Source organism: Puma concolor, chromosome E4, assembly GCF_028749965.1.
Source record: "Puma concolor isolate L17-30 chromosome E4, mPumCon1.1.hap2, whole genome shotgun sequence".
Taxonomy (NCBI): Eukaryota; Metazoa; Chordata; class Mammalia; order Carnivora; family Felidae; genus Puma; species Puma concolor.
The window spans coordinates 41552871-41570484 of NC_141683.1; the positions used below are offsets into that span (position 1 = coordinate 41552871).

Here is a 17614-nt window from a genome sequence, read left to right on the forward strand (position 1 = left end):
AGGGTTTAATTGCATTTTTGTGCAATAACTACTGGACAGGTGTCAAAGGGTAGCTCTATCATTCCAGTCGGCTTAGAAAAATATAAGACATTCTATCAGGTTCCTGTTTCTCAAGAAAATGGATTTCAACCAATTCAGTATTTGCTACGACTGGTGAGTGTATGGGTGTGTAATTGAGAAATACGAGGAAAACTTGGAGGAAAGCTAAGAAGCTCAGACAGGATGGGTATGAATCACTACGTTTTGGGAAGTTATTCATATACTATTTTTGCTGTCTTGATTTTGTGACATTGAGCCAAGAAATATAAACATATTAAGCAGTTTTGCCAGACTTCCTTTTCTCTGTGTAATGTTAGCGAGTCATTAGTAAACTAACCTGCAGTGTATTAAGAAATTTTCCCTGGAACCTGAAGGCATAGTAATTTCTTTTAGACTTATTAATGGCAGTGAGTCAGCTCAGTTGAAGTAAGAAATACATTAAATTTAATGGGGAGGGGCTGAAACAGAGGAACTGCCGATCCGAATATTATTGAAATATTCTAGTAATGTGATATTTTGCCCTTACTGATGACTGATTTTGGTAATGGGAAGTTTGATTTATTCAAACACAAATTTCCTTAGCTGGTCACTTTGTTGGCTGTGTGTGTGCATTTTCAGAACCTGAGATTTTCCGTCCTTGCTATGATCTTTTAGTTACAAATTCAGAAAAGGCAAGAAAAAAAAATCATTTGTTTTAGAAACCTATAATAAAGAAAAGGGTTGCTTTTCTGTGGAGACTCGAATAATTTCCCCATTTCCTCTGTGATGACTTTTATATAGGTTAAAGTACTTTTTTGTTTAAATTTGTATCTGTTACGGAAATATGGGCTTAAGTGTGCTGGAAAACCAACTGAATTAGAGATCAGTGGTGTTTTACTGAAAAAGCCATCAGAATCTCTGAATTTGGGAATTCTATGGATCCACGTAATTGACAGAGTAAAATTCGCTTTGCGTCATTTTGGGCTATTTCTTTTTCTCATCAGTTTCGAACTTCGGGCCTTTAAAACAGCGCATGAATAAATGATGGTTAGTGTGGCATGCCCCAGGCAAAATGGTATAAAAATATTGTCTTAGATACTGTGTCTTCTTGATCTCAGTTTTCTGCCTACGTGCATCCTATTTTAAGGACAACCTCCTTTAAAAGAACTTCCTAGACAGAGTGGCTATGACTTGAATTAAGTTCCTATCTTATTCTCCTAGAACTGTCTCGTCTTTGTTATCTTTTATCTCCCCCCGCCCCCTGCCCCCTACTTGCTCTTTTGTTTCTTCCTGACTTCTTGTTCTACCTCCTTCTTTCTCCATGTTGTCCTATTCTTTTATTAATCTCTTTTCTACTGCCTGTACTTATGCTGAGGTGAGGTGGAAGGGGCCAGAAAGATAGACAGAGATTAATATTCTGGTAGAATATTAATATACCCTAGAAATAATATGGAATCCAGGAAAATATGGAAGCACGCACAGCTATGGGAATGCATATTTTAGTGTGCTTGCTTCACATGTATTTTTCTGGCTCTCCAGAGTTGCAAGAACTCAGGGTCTTGACCACATTTTATCCTTTCTATACCACAGTGTGATTTCATGCAGGACTCCAAGAATAACAGAATTGTAGTGTTTCATGTTCCGTCCTTGTCTGATGTATAAATCATCTCCATAACAACTTTGCCAATGGTCATTTGAACTTGGATACAGTCATCCAAATGTATTCATTAGTAGAAGGTTGGTTATGTGAACTATTTTACATGTAGCTACTCAGTGAGGTATTGATGACTATGAAATAAGGTATTAATGGCTTCAAAATGCCTTACAAAATCTTAGGTGATATGAATATAGTTGAAAGCACATTTAATGGATAATTGCTAACAAAACCAAAAGTTGAATATATATGTATGTTCAAAAATGGTTTTAGGGACTGTGAGTGATTTTTTTATTCTTATTTTTCCAAAATCCAGTCATTTGTACATTAATTTTACCATTAAAATTGTATTCCAAAATGGATATAACCAAGGAAGGCAGCTCTTATACCAAGAAGTATGCCTCTTGCTTTGGGCTCTGTTGATTACATCCATCTCTCACTCCCTGTTCTTTCCTACTCTGGATTTTAAGTTTTTGTTCCTGCTAATAGGAAATAAATTTACACTTTAAAAAGAGCAAGAAAAAAGCTGTACATTTCATTAGTCTGTATAAAAATAGCTTTGACATGCGATAGTATAATCTGTAAATAGAAGGAAAGACATGGGAAGGTAAGCAAGATGTTTATTTTTAGAGGTGCTTTCTAACATCTAGTATGCGGAAACTGCTTCCCTTAGGAAATACTATCCTTTTTTAGGTTATAGGAATTAAGTTTTGGGGGGCACCTGGCTGGTTCAGTTGGCAGAGTGCGCAACTCTTGATCTCAGGGTTGTGAGTTCAAGCCCCACATTTAATGTAGAGCTTGCTTTAAAAAAAAAAAAGAAAGATTTAAGTTTTTTGTTTTTTTTTAAAAAAGGATGCTTCTTTATAAGGAGTTTCTAATTGGGGATGCCTGCGTGGCTCAGTCAGGTGAGTGTCTGACTCTGGATTTTGGCTCAGGTCATGACTCCAGGGTCCAGGTTGCTCCACGCTGAGCGTGGAACCTGCTTAAGATTCTCTCGCTTTCCTTCTGCCCCTCCCCCTGACTCATGCTCTCTCTCTCGCGCGCCCTAAAATTATAAAAAAATAATTAAAAAAAAAGTTTCTAATTAATGTGCGATTAAACATAGGTAATGGATTACATGGAAATACATTCAAAGATTTTTAAAGCCTTTAAAAAAAAACATGAAATGTATTCTGATTCAAATTGTATCCAGCAAGAACAGTAGATTAAAAACATCATAGCATTACCTTTCTTACTTAAAAGATATACACTGGAGAAACCTTGAAAACTTGCTTCTTTACCAGGCTCTAAATTTAGAATGGTTTAATCACCTGTGTTCTGTATAAAATATGCAAATGTACTACTCCATTTTCTTTCTTCACAGAAATCAGTAATATGTTTTCTCAAAGGAAAAAGATTATCGATGCTACTTTAAAAATCTAACCTTGGGGCGCCTGGGTGGCGCAGTCGGTTAAGCGTCCGACTTCAGCCAGGTCACGATCTCGCGCTCTGTGAGTTCGAGCCCCGCGTCAGGCTCTGGGCTGATGGCTCAGAGCCTGGAGCCTGTTTCCTATTCTGTGTCTCCCTCTCTCTCTGCCCCTCACCCGTTCATGCTCTGTCTCTCTCTGTCCCAAAAATAAATAAACGTTGAAAAAAAAAAATTTAAAAAAATAAAAATAAAAATCTAACCTTTGTCAATACTTGTATATAACAGTTTATTTAACTGTGGAATGTAATTTTGGAATTTCTCATTATTTCAGGGATTTATGTAGATTCCTCTACTTTTCCTAGCTAAAACAAAAGTTTTATCTCTGCATAACTATAGAATTTCTGAAAAACTGAATTTCATGTAATGTGTCTCAAGTTCCTTTATCAAATTGGAGGCTAGAATGTATACTATATGCAATATTTGATAGCAAATGATGAATATATAAATGTCCTTTTACAAAATATAAACGTCTTAACTATTAGATAAAACTCCTGCCTTTTCAGATATATGCAAAAGTTGGACACAACTGGAATCCCCAGTAAGAATTCATCAGTTGGCCCATGTTTTCTCAAAACAGTATTCTCAGCCATACAGGGTTTTAATCAATCTAAGATGTATATATTCTTCACATAGAACTATAAGCAAGAACGTAATAGATTGATTTGATATTCACAGTTCCTGCTTATGGGAATTAGCTTTTTTTTTTTTTCAACGTTTTATTTATTTTTGGGACAGAGAGAGACAGAGCATGAACGGGGGAGGGGCAGAGAGAGAGGGAGATACAGAATCGGAAACAGGCTCCAGGCTCTGAGCCATCAGCCCAGAGCCTGACGCGGGGCTCGAACTCACGGACCGCGAGATCGTGACCTGGCTGAAGTCGGACGCTTAACCGACTGCGCCACCCAGGCGCCCCAGGAATTAGCTTTAATGCTGCAGTAATAAATATCCCACCGAAATGAAAGTTAGCATGTTATTACATGCTATTCTCTTGTATGCTAATATGAAATTACCATCTTATAGACCCAGAAGGGCTTAGCTGTTGGCAATTTTATATGGTTCAACCTAGTACTGTCATTAGCTGAGAGCTGCCGCTGGACTAGGATAGTCTTGTGGATCAATATGGTAATACAGTTGGTTTTCAAGAAGTTGTTTCCTCCCTCGCTGGACTGTCAATGGTCCCAAGTGGTACTCTGACAGAAATATGATCTCATGCAAGGAAGCCAGTGTCATTACTTTAGCTTCCAGAATACCATGAAAGGACAAAAAAATGAAGAAGCATTTTCTGCCCATAGTTTCTGGGCATTTTTCCCAGTAATACAAAGGACGTAGCATGGGATTCCTCTGTATATAAGTTTACACTAAAGATCTATGATGCTCCCTTTCAGTTGAACCTAATTTGATATGTCCAAGAAGCAGTCCCAGTGATTAAAGACTACCACGTGTCACTGACATCAGAGGAGAAGCTTCTTGTGCAAATTATATCTGTAAAGAACATTTCAGATAGATATGGCCAATCAAGTTTAAAAGAACTCTTAGGGGCGCTTGGGTGGCTCAGTTCTTTAAGTGTCAGACTTCAGCTCACATCATGATCCTACGGTTCGTGAGGTCGGACCCTGCATCAGGCTCACTGCTGTCAGCACAGAGCTCACTTTGGATCTTCTGTCCCCCTCTCTTTCTACCCCTCCCCAGCTCATTCTCTCCCCCTCTCTCTCTCTCTCTGTCTGTCTTTCTCTGTCTCTCTCTGTCTCTCTCTAAATGTATAAACTGTAAAAAAAAAGAAAAACTATTAGGAAATACACAAACAAGTGCGACTTTGCATTGATTCAAATATACCAGTCAGGGTTGCCTAGGCTCCACAGTGACGTATGTGAATTATGCGCCTGTAAGAGTAAAGGCCATCTTGAGATAGTCTCTGGATTTATCAGCAGGACCCTTGAAAGCAGTTCACATCATCTGACATTAGGTGATCGTGGTGTTGACATATACCCAGAAGATTAGGAATGGGATCAACAATGATCCTGTAGCTTTTGGCAATGGTACTCATACGTCACGGTGTAGAATTGATGGATGATGATTATTTTTGTGGTATAACAATACATAGTAATGATACCTACTGCTATGTCTTCTCACAAAGTTCTTTGGCAACGAGAGCATCAATTATTATTTCGCTTTTCTCATTATGGACTCTTCAAGTCTTTCAAAATAATCTTGCTTGCATACTTGAATTGTTCAGATGAGGTGTTGTGAATGTGTGATTTCATTCTTTTCCTCAAGGCTAGGCCCCTCTCGGGATAAAACTTGCTCCTCCACAAGCAAATAGTGGCACAAAAAGATATATAATTGTTCCTTACAGAAATCTGGCAAGATAACACTTATGTTTCTCGTTAAGGAACTGTTTAATAATACAGATGCCAGTGTAAGTATAACTGGATTTGGCCCCTGATGTCAATGATTGGAAATAGTGTTCTTTTCCATATGAGAAAAACATGAGGTCCGTCTTAAATACCCAGCCAAAAGAAGTTGTCATTGAGCCACGTCAATGATATGTCAATGATACATCATTGGTATAACCCAGTTGGGAGCTAATAGTTGATACCCGCAGTTTAGAATTTTTACATCATTTAAAACTTTAATGTGACTTTACTTTTAGGATTAGAGGTATGAAAATGTATTTTAATGAAGTCATGATTACAATATTAACAGAGGAGGAATTTGGAGAAGGCATTCCTTCAGAACATTCTGTATTGTTTAGATGAGCATGAACATCTGAGCATCTGAGTAAGGGGGGAAAAAGCGAAATCAGAGCCTCCAATGTGACCTGTGTTTTAAGATCTATGATATAACCCACTCTGAAAACAGTACATTCATCAGGTGTACTGATGGGTTACTTACTGATGGGTACGAAGGGTTACTTAATTTTCAACATAATTTCCTTCAATGGCAAAATAGCTAGTCAGGTACCTTTTACCACATGAAAAAGTTGTTCCTAGGTATTGGGCTCGCGGGAACATTTTCATGATAGTCAATGATTGCCTTGCGTTCCGAGGTTAGTCCCATACAATTACAAATAAGTGTGTCCTATCAATGTTTGGTGTCAAAGCTGAATATGGTTCCAAAACTCCAAATGACATTGAGATATCAACGTCTTACAATTCAAGTAGGCACAAGATCACAGTAGAACTCTGTGAACTTCTGTTCTAAAGACATCGCTGTCATGGAACTCGGATTTTTCATCATAACTGTTATGAGTAATTACCTTTATCAGCTCAGTGAGTATAAAGCTCTTAGAGCTCTGTGTCTGAAGTTACAATTTATATTCTTGAGTAGAACCATGTATTCAGCTTCTTTTTCTTAACGCACGTTCTAGGATTGTCTATATCCTGAAGAGCAAAAATGAAATGTGAATCCAAACAAGATTATCTTATACTGTTTCTAATTGTATATTTTAAGTTTGGAAGCCCTTCCTTAATCAAGACTTCAAGTACTAATATGTTAGGATTAAATTTATAGGACCAAAATGTCCTTTATTCTCATCTAAACAATTCACTTTATTCGTAACTTATCAACATGACTCGATTGTCCACAGAAGTTATTATTGATGACATGATTGTTACTTTAGTCACATTATATGGCACATGCACAAACAGTTTTAACGAAGGCATTTGTTAAATGCTTTGATGGCCTGAATTGATGAAATTGCAGAGACTCTTAGATCTATATCAGTACACTTGTCAAAGGGCATGCAGTTTCTTGTAGCTGTTGACCAAGAGACCTTGTACAAAAACATAAAATAAAATCGTAAGAATATTCCAATTTAGGAACCTCATGGTAGACTCATTCTCATAGTGAGTGATCTGACATGTCACCAGTTCCATCTCAAGCTCTGTGATAACTATCTACAACCCACACATTGCCAAGCATTACTGTTTCTGAGTCTACATTTGCTTCCTTTGCATTTAAATAACTTGTGGATGTTATCCCAGTGTCTGGGTAATGTTGCACCTCATCATTGAGAAGCAAAAGAATGGGCTAAAATAATGGTGCTGACCACGTAGGCTGTTTTAAGTCAATTGTTGGCAAAATTAGCTTGCATCTAGTCAATCAAATAATGTTATTTAATAGGGTGGAGTCTAAAGACGTGTTTTATCTTTTTTCACTTATCACTTTATCACCCTTATTTTTTGTTACTTCTCTGTTGTTTCCCCATTACCTAGCATCATAAACAGTTGGTAAATATTTTTGAATAAATGAATGTGTTAACGAAATGTCTCTAAAATATAAAACTATACTTTGGATGCAGTTATAATCTATCTAAATCCCAACCTCCTTTTCCTTGTTTTTTTTTTTTTTTTTTACTGGAAGCATTAGTTTTCCTGGGAGTTGCAAAGCTAGAGATTATTGTGCCTGTGCTTATAATGTTTGTGTGGACATCCCTTGTATGTTTATTGCTATCTTAAAATATTTCCAAAGACATTTTTAGGCTTTTAAGTTGTGTTTATGTGTCCCTTTTATTTGCCTGCTCTTGTAATTATTTAATTAAATACCATTTCCTTGCCAATAGTAAATATATTTAATGATAAAACACTAAAACCACTTTTTATGTGACAAAAAACAAACAAGTCTGCTCTCAATTATTTTTATTTAACATTGCTCTGGAGATGCTGGCCAATGTAATAAGAGATGAAAGGTAATAAAACATAACTTTTGGAAGATGCAGAGATAAAATGCCATTATTTGTAAGCTATATGCTTGCTTACTTTGGTTCTCCAGGTAGAAAACAAAATCAGACAAAAAAAGAAAAATACGAGTTCAGTATATAGCAGATTCTCAAGATGTGGTCCCAAGACCCTTTCAGAGGTTTGATGTGGTCAAAGCTATTTTTTTGAAAATACTGAGATGTTTTTGCCTTTTCTGCTCTCATTGCCTCATGAGTTTACAGTGGAGTTTTTCCAGAGGCTATGTGATGTGCTCTCCAGTAGGTTGAACACAGAAGCATATATTAGAATCTAAATGTTTTCTATCAAGCAGGATATTTAAGAGATTTATAATTATAGCAGCACTCTCAACAATAGCCAAATTATGGAAAGAGCCTAAATGTCCATCAACTGATGAATGGATAAAAAAATTGTGGTTTATATACACAATGGAGTACTACGTGGCAATGAGAAAGAATGAAATATGGCCCTTTGTAGCAACATGGATGGAACTGGAGAGTGTGATGCTAAGTGAAATAAGCCATACAGAGAGAGACAGATACCATATGTTTTCACTCTTATGTGGATCCTGAGAAACTTAACAGAAACCCATGGGGGAGGGGAAGGAAAAAAAAAAAGAGGTTAGAGTGGAAGAGAGCCAAAGCATAAGAGACTCTTAAAAACTGAGAACAAACTGAGGGTTGATGGGGGGTGGGAGGGAGGGGAGGGTGGGTGATGGGTAGTGAGGAGGGCACCTTTTGGGATGAGCACTGGGTGTTGTATGGAAACCAATTTGACAATAAACTTCATATATTGAAAAAAAAAGAGATTTTTAAGTTACAAAACAGTGCCTCACTTCTCACTATTTTTTTTTGTTTTGGAAAACATAATAATCTTCATAAACGTAGGTTACTTATGTTAATGTATAATGGCCTTATTTTATTTTTACATGAATTAATCAAAACGTTTTGAAAATTAGAAATTCCAATAAATATAGTAAATATCAAAAGTTATAACTCATATATACAAGTCTAAAGTGGTTTTGAGAAAAAAAATGAGAATTACTAGTGCAGAGAACAGGCAATATATATTTGTGTATTCAGCAGCTATGACTAGTTATAATTTAAAATGGAAAAACATAAAATACTTAAGAATAACTTTACAGACCTATGTGAAGCATATATAAGTACTTTATTTCAGGAAATTAAAGGGGACTCAATCACTGGAGATTCATACCATGTTCTGTGATAGGAAGTTTCTCTATGCATTAATGTTCAGTTTCCTTAATTAATTTATAGATTTCATATATATCCAAACAGTGGAAATATGTTCAAAATTAGCTTCATTGTGTGCTGTGTGCATACATGTGCATTTATCTATATTTGTGTACATTTAATGGATAATAAAGGAAGCATTGTTATTTACCTTTACACACAATAAAGGATATATAAATGTAAACAATTCTTATCAATTCACTAAGGATAAAATATTAATATTAGAGGTAATAGCATTGCTAAGCACTTGTAAATTGTTGGGAGTGCAGTTGTAAATTATAACAACCTTCCTGGACAGCTGCTTGCTACTATATATCAAGAACGTTAAAATATTCATAATCTTTTTTTAATGTTTATTTATTTATTTTGAGAGAGAGAGAGAGAGACAGCACGTGCATGCGTGTGAGCCAGGGAGGGCCAAACAGAGAGAGAGAGAGAGAGAGAGTCCCAAGGAGGCTCTGAAGTGTCAGCACAGAGCGGGAAGCAGGGCTCCATCTCACAAACTGTGAGATCATGACCTGAGCCGAAATCAAGAGTCAGATGCTTAACCAATTAATTGAGCCACCCAGGTGCCCCCAAATATTCATAGTTTTTAATGTGGCAAACTTATTTCTAGCAATCTGTCCCAATGAAGTATTCAGAAATGAAAAAAATGTATTTATACATAAATATGTTCAGAGCAGCACTTTTCATAGTAAGAAATTTTAGAACAGCTTATATGTCTACATATCTGGCAGTGATTAAGTAAATACGGTAATGACAAAGAAAAACTACATATAGAAAAATATTAAGTAAAAATAGAGTATATGTTTCATATATTTCATAAATCCAACCATGTAAAAAGTGTAGCAAAACACCAGGAATAGATACTTTAATACATTAACAGTGTTTATCTCTGGAGTCTGGAATTGTGGATAAGTTTTATTATTCTTGTTATGCCTTTCTGTATTTTCCTAAATTTTTTATAATAAATATATATTGTTAAAAATTTTTTTTTAATTTTTTTAACATTTACTTATTTTTGAGAGAGAGAGAGCAAATAGGGAAGAGGCAGAGGGAGAGGGACACACAGAATCCGAAGCAGGCTCCAGGCGCTGAGCTGTCAGCACAGAGCCCGACGCGGGGCTTGAACCCACAAACCATGAGATCATGACCTGAGCCGAAGTCGGACACTTAACTGACTGAGCCACCCAGGCGTCCCTATATTGTTTAAAATTTTAAGAGAGCATTGCCATTTAATTAACTTTACACAGAACTACTAAAGTTTTAGTTTATAAGGTAAAACAAATCAGACAAATGTAATTTTATATTGCATTTTCAGCTCTGGATTCCATGCTCTTTTCCATCTGATGGTAACTTTCTCAGGTAGTGCCCTCCGTTTTCACAGTGCAGTTTTTGTCCACTTGCCAGTAGACTGAGCTTAAACAAATCACTTTACCTCTCTCAGTATTTAATTTCCTTGTCTATCAAATGAAGCTCCTTCCAATTTTAAAATCTGGAAATTAAATGATAAAGATCTCTAAAACTATACGCAGAAAACACCTTTTCCTACAATCCGTATGTCTCTCTTTTACTACACAATTTTCTCCTAACATGTTCTCTTCTGTGTTTTGTTCTTCTGGATATCCCTATCCTCTGCTCAACATCTGATGATTTGGGAGATTATAATGTCATCTTTCTGTCTGTCTCTCCTTACCACTCAAGGCAGTGTCCAGATCCTAGTGTCCCTATACGAATATTGTTGATTGTCATCTAGGGGCTTTCGGTGATATTTTGGTGATGCTATGAGATGGTAATCGAATTTATAAAGAATCTGCAGAGATTCTAAGAATCTAGATATACATGGAGTAACTTAAGTTTGATAGTGAATTGCTATTGCCTTTTTAAAAAAGCATCTTATTGTTATATACACTCTACAGCTATACACAAACCAGGCTTGGCTGAAACATTCAAAATGATTAGCACTTTGGAAATAACCTGCTTTTTGATGAAGCTTTTATATATTATTTAAATTGTAAGTGTGCAATATTTTTGCTCTGTGTTGCTTCCTAAAAAAATAGTAGTTGATTCAAATAAGTCACTCAATATGCTAACAGAAGAGATACAAATGCATATTGGTGCAGTATGATATGCTCCATACAGATCCATTCACTTGACATCAAATACAATTTTCTTATCATGTAACTTATTAAATTATTTAGTAGAAAGCCTTAATCTGTATTGTATACTCCAAATGAAAAAGCAAGCCTTAAAATGGATTCTTTGTCTAATTCGTCAACTAGGGTGAAATATGTGCTGTTTGATGCCTCCGTGTGATTTATGTGTACTGATAAATTTCTTTTTAAACTTGCAGCAAATAGTGGCAGCAATAAATGCAGGGATTATACCTTTAGGAAACACCTCCAATCAAATCAGTCACTGGGATTTGGGAAGTTCCTTCTTCTTTGCTGGCACTGTTATAACAACTATAGGTAGGAGACAACTTATCTTGTTTTCTAATCTTGGTACAGCTTGTGAGCTAAACTTCATGTTTGAATTTTTCTTTTATGGTGGGTCAATTTGGTCTATAGCATGTAGAAATCTAGATTTTCGTAAATGGATTTTGAAAAGAACGTTGAAAGGTTTGAACAAAGGGATGGTGGAAATGAATTCGTGATTGTACCAGAATACTAATTTACGTTTAAAATGCATATGAACCCCAAAAGCAGTGTACTTGAGTCATTTGACTAATGGATAAGGATGTCAGGAAATGGCTTGAAATGATGATTTTGGGGGGGGGGGGGGACAAGTGGTTTTAAATTTCCCTGCCTCTTTGATTCTTTAGTGTAGAAAGAAAACGTTTGAGTACTGTTTTGACATTCTTTTCATGAAGTTCTTATCTGATATGACCTTTACCAATTTGTAAATTTTAACTCTATAGTTCAACAGATTATCCCTGTTCTTATATGCTTGCGTGTCATGATTGCTTCAGGGACTTTTAAAAATATATTGTGTTTGCAGTAGTGCACATGTGTAAAAAAACCAACACCGAAATATGAAGATTACAAAAAGAATTAAAGTCTAAACCCTCGCTGTTTGCCTTCTACTCATGTTGTTTGTTATAATGCTAAAAAGGACCTCATAGTGGAACAGGGTCTCTTTTTGGGCTTGACTGTGCATACACTCGGCACTTTCTAGGAAGCAGAGAGGGTGTATATAGATGACTTTTCTTCTGGTAGTTAGTCATTCAGTGCCCAAGAAATATCCAGAGGCTATAAATACAGACCCCATAGAGAAATCCATGCTTGCCATGCCGTGGGGATTAGGAAGGGTTACAGCTGTCTTGTTACATGGAAGGAGGTGGGTTTAAAACATAATTTTCAAGATAGGGAAGGAAATGACTCATCCCAGTTATGAGGGAATTTTAAGTGGAAGAATTCTTCCCTTCGACATATGCTTGTGATGAGATTTCCTCTCATGGGCCTGATGTCTGCTTTTGGGGTGTGAATTACGATTCTAAGAGTTTTCATATTATTATGTGATGCCATTGATAAATTATGAAGTGGATAAGATTTTCAAATCAGTACTTTATATCAGAGTCCTAAATAAGAGGACAGAGACAATGTATGGATGAACTCTTGCTTAAAATCTTCCTTTGGAAAAAAAAATTTGTAGAGTCTTGTCATTATCCAAATCCACCATAATGACTCTTTGTGCTGGATCACTTGCCAGTGAAATAAATACCTGAGCGTGTTGATTTTTGCCTTTGTTGAGAGGTCAAGGAACTATATTTACTTTTCCGTTTCCAGCAGCTAGGTCAAAAGTGGTATGGCTGTGAAAATCTGGAAGAATGGCAACCTGGATTTCTAACCATAATGACAGGTTAACCTCAGAGCTTAGACATCTTGGCCATTTCTACTATGGAAATAACTGTTTATTGTGTAAACTACTTAGAGTCTAGAAGAGAAAAAAAACTTCACAGACTCAGTGAGAGTGGTTTGTTTCTGCCCAATGAAAACTCAAAAGTCCAAGTTATAACTCTTCATGACCACCACTAAATTATTCTGCAAGAGACTTAGTCATTATGCTGACTTACTGTTGCATCCTATGTTTGTAAACAGTCTCATATCTTGAATCCCAAATTCAGTAAGTTTTGCAGACATATACTTCAACACATGAAAAAATAAACCATTATTACCAGCCTTACCCCAAATTATAGCCATTAAGCACAGTAGCTGATTATTTAGGTTGTTTAGGTAGCTACCTGACAACAGACCACATTCTCTACTGTTCTATCTCAGGCTTTAGTCTTAGGTGGATTAAGTCATTCTAGGTCACCCACACTTCCTCCATGGTCTTTTACTCCTAGGTCAAGGTCATCTCCTATGACCTTAGAACAGATTATGATCTAGGGCAGGATAAAACTTTTGGCTTCTTTATGCGTGTCCTTTTGACACTTAAGTCATCATCCAATAAAATTCAAAGTATAATTATTAATCTTTGTAATGACAATAATTATGTGAGCTTTGAAGTGGTTTTTAACAATCACAGACATTGCAACCTCTAGCGCTGGCTGCATTGCATTAGTTATTTAAAAAAAGAATTTGAGACAGTTTTGTAGAATAAATTACAGGGGCTTTTACACGGTGCCTGGAACAGGCAGTGCTTGATGGAGCTGTGTTAGCTACAGTTGTCCAAGATGCGTCTATTTGGTGTTATCAATTTGCCTAAGAAGCCAAAGGGACTGTTATTATCATTGGAAGTATGCCCAAGGGAAGTTTAATGATACAAAACAGATTATTAAAACTTAAGGCCTAATTTTACAGTTTCTCTTCATATATCTACATACTCTCCCAATTCATATGCTTCCAAACCCTGCACAAATTCCATTCCACAGTTGCACAGGCTCCAGTCCATTCTTCGCTGTTCTCAAACCTCACTTCCAGTCATCAGTCAATTCTGTTGGCTCTTACCTCAGAGCACATCCACAGTTAAACTGCTACTCACCATTCAAACTGCCGCCATTTTGGTCCAAGCCGGCATCATCTCAGCGTCAGCATCCTTGCAGAAAGAAACCTTCTACTGAGAGCATTTGTGTGCTTTACGAGGCAGAGCAAACACCATACTCCTCCCCACCTCACTTAGTAAGATGCAAGTAGTTCTGTGAGGTTAGGGATTTTTCTGTGTTTGCATCTTTTGTGCGTCCCCAATGCTTGATCCACAGGGGGTGCTTAACAATTATTTTTGGAATTTAATAACAAATAGGCATTCTAAATGGTCTGAACTGTGGTTTGCTGTAAATTACATAACGCTAAATTGACCTATTATACCACATTCTTAACAGCTCTTTAAAAAAAATATTTCTTTATTTTGAGGGGGGGAAGGGCAGAGAGAGAGGGAGAGAAAGAATCCCAAGCAGGCTCTGCACGATCAGCGCAGAGCCCGACGTTGTGCTCAAACCCATGAACCGTTGAGATCATGACCTGAGCCTAAGTCAAGAGTCGTATGCTTAACCCACTGAGCCACGCAGGCGCCCTCATTCTTAGCTCTTTTAACAGATTTTATGACCAACTTTTTTGTTAGTTTGTTCATTTATTTATTCAACAAATAATACAGCACCATCATTCTGCTGCTATAAAGATAAAAGATAAATTGGCTGAGCCTAAGTTGCACACAGACCAGTCAGGAAGGCCAGTGGACAAACAGTCATTTATAATCTAGTGTGTCGCATGCTATGGGTTAAGAGTATTTAATGGGAACATCTAGGAGCTACATGTTACAGAGATACTGGGATAGGTAGATGGATAAGGAAGGGACAAGGGATACTTGTCTTTTCTTAGTAAATGTTATCTTAGGGGAGACTGGAAAGAGAATTAGGAGTTTTCCAGGTGAGTGAAGGTGGAAGGGGAACATCATAGGCACTGGGAGTCTGTGTGGGAGAGATTAGGGCTAGGGAACAGTGTGTTCTACTCGGGAATTCCAAGTTATCTAGAATTGTTGTTTGCAGTTGAAGGGATTTATCCTCAGAACCATGTAAATCAGCAAGTCAATGTCAGTGGCTCCTGTTGAATCAGTGCTATTTCTGCCACTGCCAGGACATAAAAGATACAGTCCCTGCTTGCAATCCAACTTGGGAGATACAATGTACACTTATGAAATAACTGAAGAATAACAGAAATGAGTCTTGTATAAGCAAATGTTATATGCAACAGTGGCTTAAACAACGGAGGAAGATTGAGCAAAAGGAAAGTACATGTGGGCTGGAGCTGGGACGAAAGGCTTAATTAGAGAAGTTGGATTTGAACTATGCTTTGAAGAAAATGTTTTGGTTGAGGTCGATGGAGGGGGAAATAGCCTCCCAGGTCTGCGACTGAGCAAGAATACAAAGAGGTATGAGCTTGGTTTATTTTGCGGATAGAAAAGTAAGAATTTGCGTAGAGTAGAGGAATTGTTTAAAGGAGTAGCGGTTAATATTATTGGCTGGTTCAGATGGCAAGAATTCAGCTGAATATAATTTGAGTTTTGAGAATTTGGGACCTACTACAATAAGACAGAACATCCGTTGGTTTTGGGTTTTTTGTGGTTGTAGTTGTTTTGGAGGATGAAGTGACAGGTTGCAAGTGACTTTAGAAGGTGCATCTGTCAAGAAGAGGATGCGTGGAGACTGACAGTTGAGAGAGCAATTAGGAGACCGTCTCAGTGACCCACAGAAGGGGGATGGGAGGGTTCACTGAGATGGTTGGAGTTGATGTTGCAAGAAGAGAGGAAGACAAAATGTTGAAGTAATTAGCTGCAGGATTCAACAGGCCTTGGTGACTAACAGAAGTTGAGTATTGAAATGAATATTTAAGCAGCAGGCTTGCAACTCCTAGACAGGGCTAGTCTAGCCCGTGAAAAGAATTTTTTTCAATGGCCAAGATTCATACATTGTGTTCTATTCGGAAGCTTCACTTTAGTCGCCCTTCCCTCAACTTTTGCTTGTTTGTTCTTTGATTCAGACAGACTAGGAACGCAAGGTGGTGGGCTGAAGAGACGAATGATCAATCAGGACATTAAAAAAAAAAAAAAAGACCATTACTGATGACAATAAATGCCACCCAAGAAGTTCATGTGTGGTGATAGTAGATAGAGGGGGGAGCACGTGGGGGGGAGGTGTTCCGAAGGAGGCTGATTTAAGATCTCTCTGAGCAGGTGACCTCAAAGCACGAGAAGACGGCAGCTAGGTAGGGAAGAGCCAAGATGCGTTCAGGGAGAGGGCCGGCAATAGCAGAGAGCCTGAGGGGGACGGACGCGGGCATGTTCAAGGGATACGGATGAGTCCCCGTGGCAGGACGTGGAGGAAGAAGCAAGGTTAGCAAGATTAAGAGGAGCCAGGGCGTCTGGGACTCAGGAAGTCATGGCAACATTCTGAATCCGCTGGGAAGAGCCGCTGAAAGATTTAAGCACGTGAGAGGGATGATGTGACTCAGCTGCCATTCGGAGGGCACGAGGGGAAGCAAGAAGGCCAGAGAGAAGGTTGTCGCATCAGTCCCTGTGAACGAAGATGTCGCCTTGAACCGAGGAGGTGGCGGCGAGGAGGGTAAATCGTGTATCTGTCCCCTTTTTGCCCTCCTCGCCACCACTTCGACAGACATGTGATTAAAAAAAAAAAAAAAAAAAAAAAGAGGGGCGCCTGGGTGGCGCAGTCGGTTAAGCGTCCGACTTCAGCCAGGTCACGATCTCGCAGTCCGTGAGTTCGAGCCCCGCGTCAGGCTCTGGGCTGATGGCTCAGAGCCTGGAGCCTGTTTCGGATTCTGTGTCTCCCTCTCTCTCTGCCCCTCCCCCGTTCATGCTCTGTCTCTCTCTGTCCCAAAAATAAATAAACGTTGAAAAAAAAAAAAAAAAGTTCGCTGATGGAAATACACTTATCCCTAAGAACAGTGCCAAAGGGGGACTACTCGTGTTTTCTCTTCCAAGTTATTTGAAAGCTAATAAGAAATCACTTACGGTCTAGGACAAACTGTTGGCAAAAATGATGCAATGGGTAATACTTTGAGTTCGGTTTAAAGATTAGAATAAGATGTCAGATGATTTTATTACCTGAAGGCATTCAAATATAATGAGATTTTCCCCAGCGGAAAGTAAATTGGAATGCCAGGGCCAGGATCTGCCCAAGCTTATCGCTCAGTCACGATCTCTGAGCGTCAGAATGCAAATAACAAGGGCACCACTGTGGACTCTAGCAACTGTAAGATCCTGCAAGCATCATGTTGAGGCTTATGGAACACATTTCCTTGGAGTGGCAGTTCTCCTATTTACAAAGGACTCTTGTTTTCTACCACTTCAGTGTAGAGATTGAAATCAGTTATGCAGCTTCTATGTTTATTTTTCCTGTATTTTGAACCAGCCCACCGCCTTCAGTTCGCTTTTACCTAGATTCAGTTGGTGAAGCTGTTGTGACGATGGCCACACATTTACTGTGAACCCCTATTTCGCCTGTTTAACATAATGCCTAATTGATTAGAAAAAGAGCAACAACAAATAACAA

General features: G+C 37.9%; 1 protein-coding gene across 3 annotated transcripts in view; it reads left to right on the forward strand.

Moving 5' to 3' along the window:
• The window catches only part of KCNK2 (potassium two pore domain channel subfamily K member 2), a 197287-nt gene that overhangs the window by 98270 nt on the left and 81403 nt on the right, over nucleotides 1-17614 (forward strand). For all 3 annotated transcript variants that reach the window (XM_086694816.1, XM_086694817.1, XM_025921068.2), the window contains exon 3: nucleotides 11462-11579. In XM_086694816.1, the coding sequence (XP_086550942.1) occupies nucleotides 11462-11579 (118 nt within the window). The remainder of the gene's footprint in view (nucleotides 1-11461; nucleotides 11580-17614) is intronic.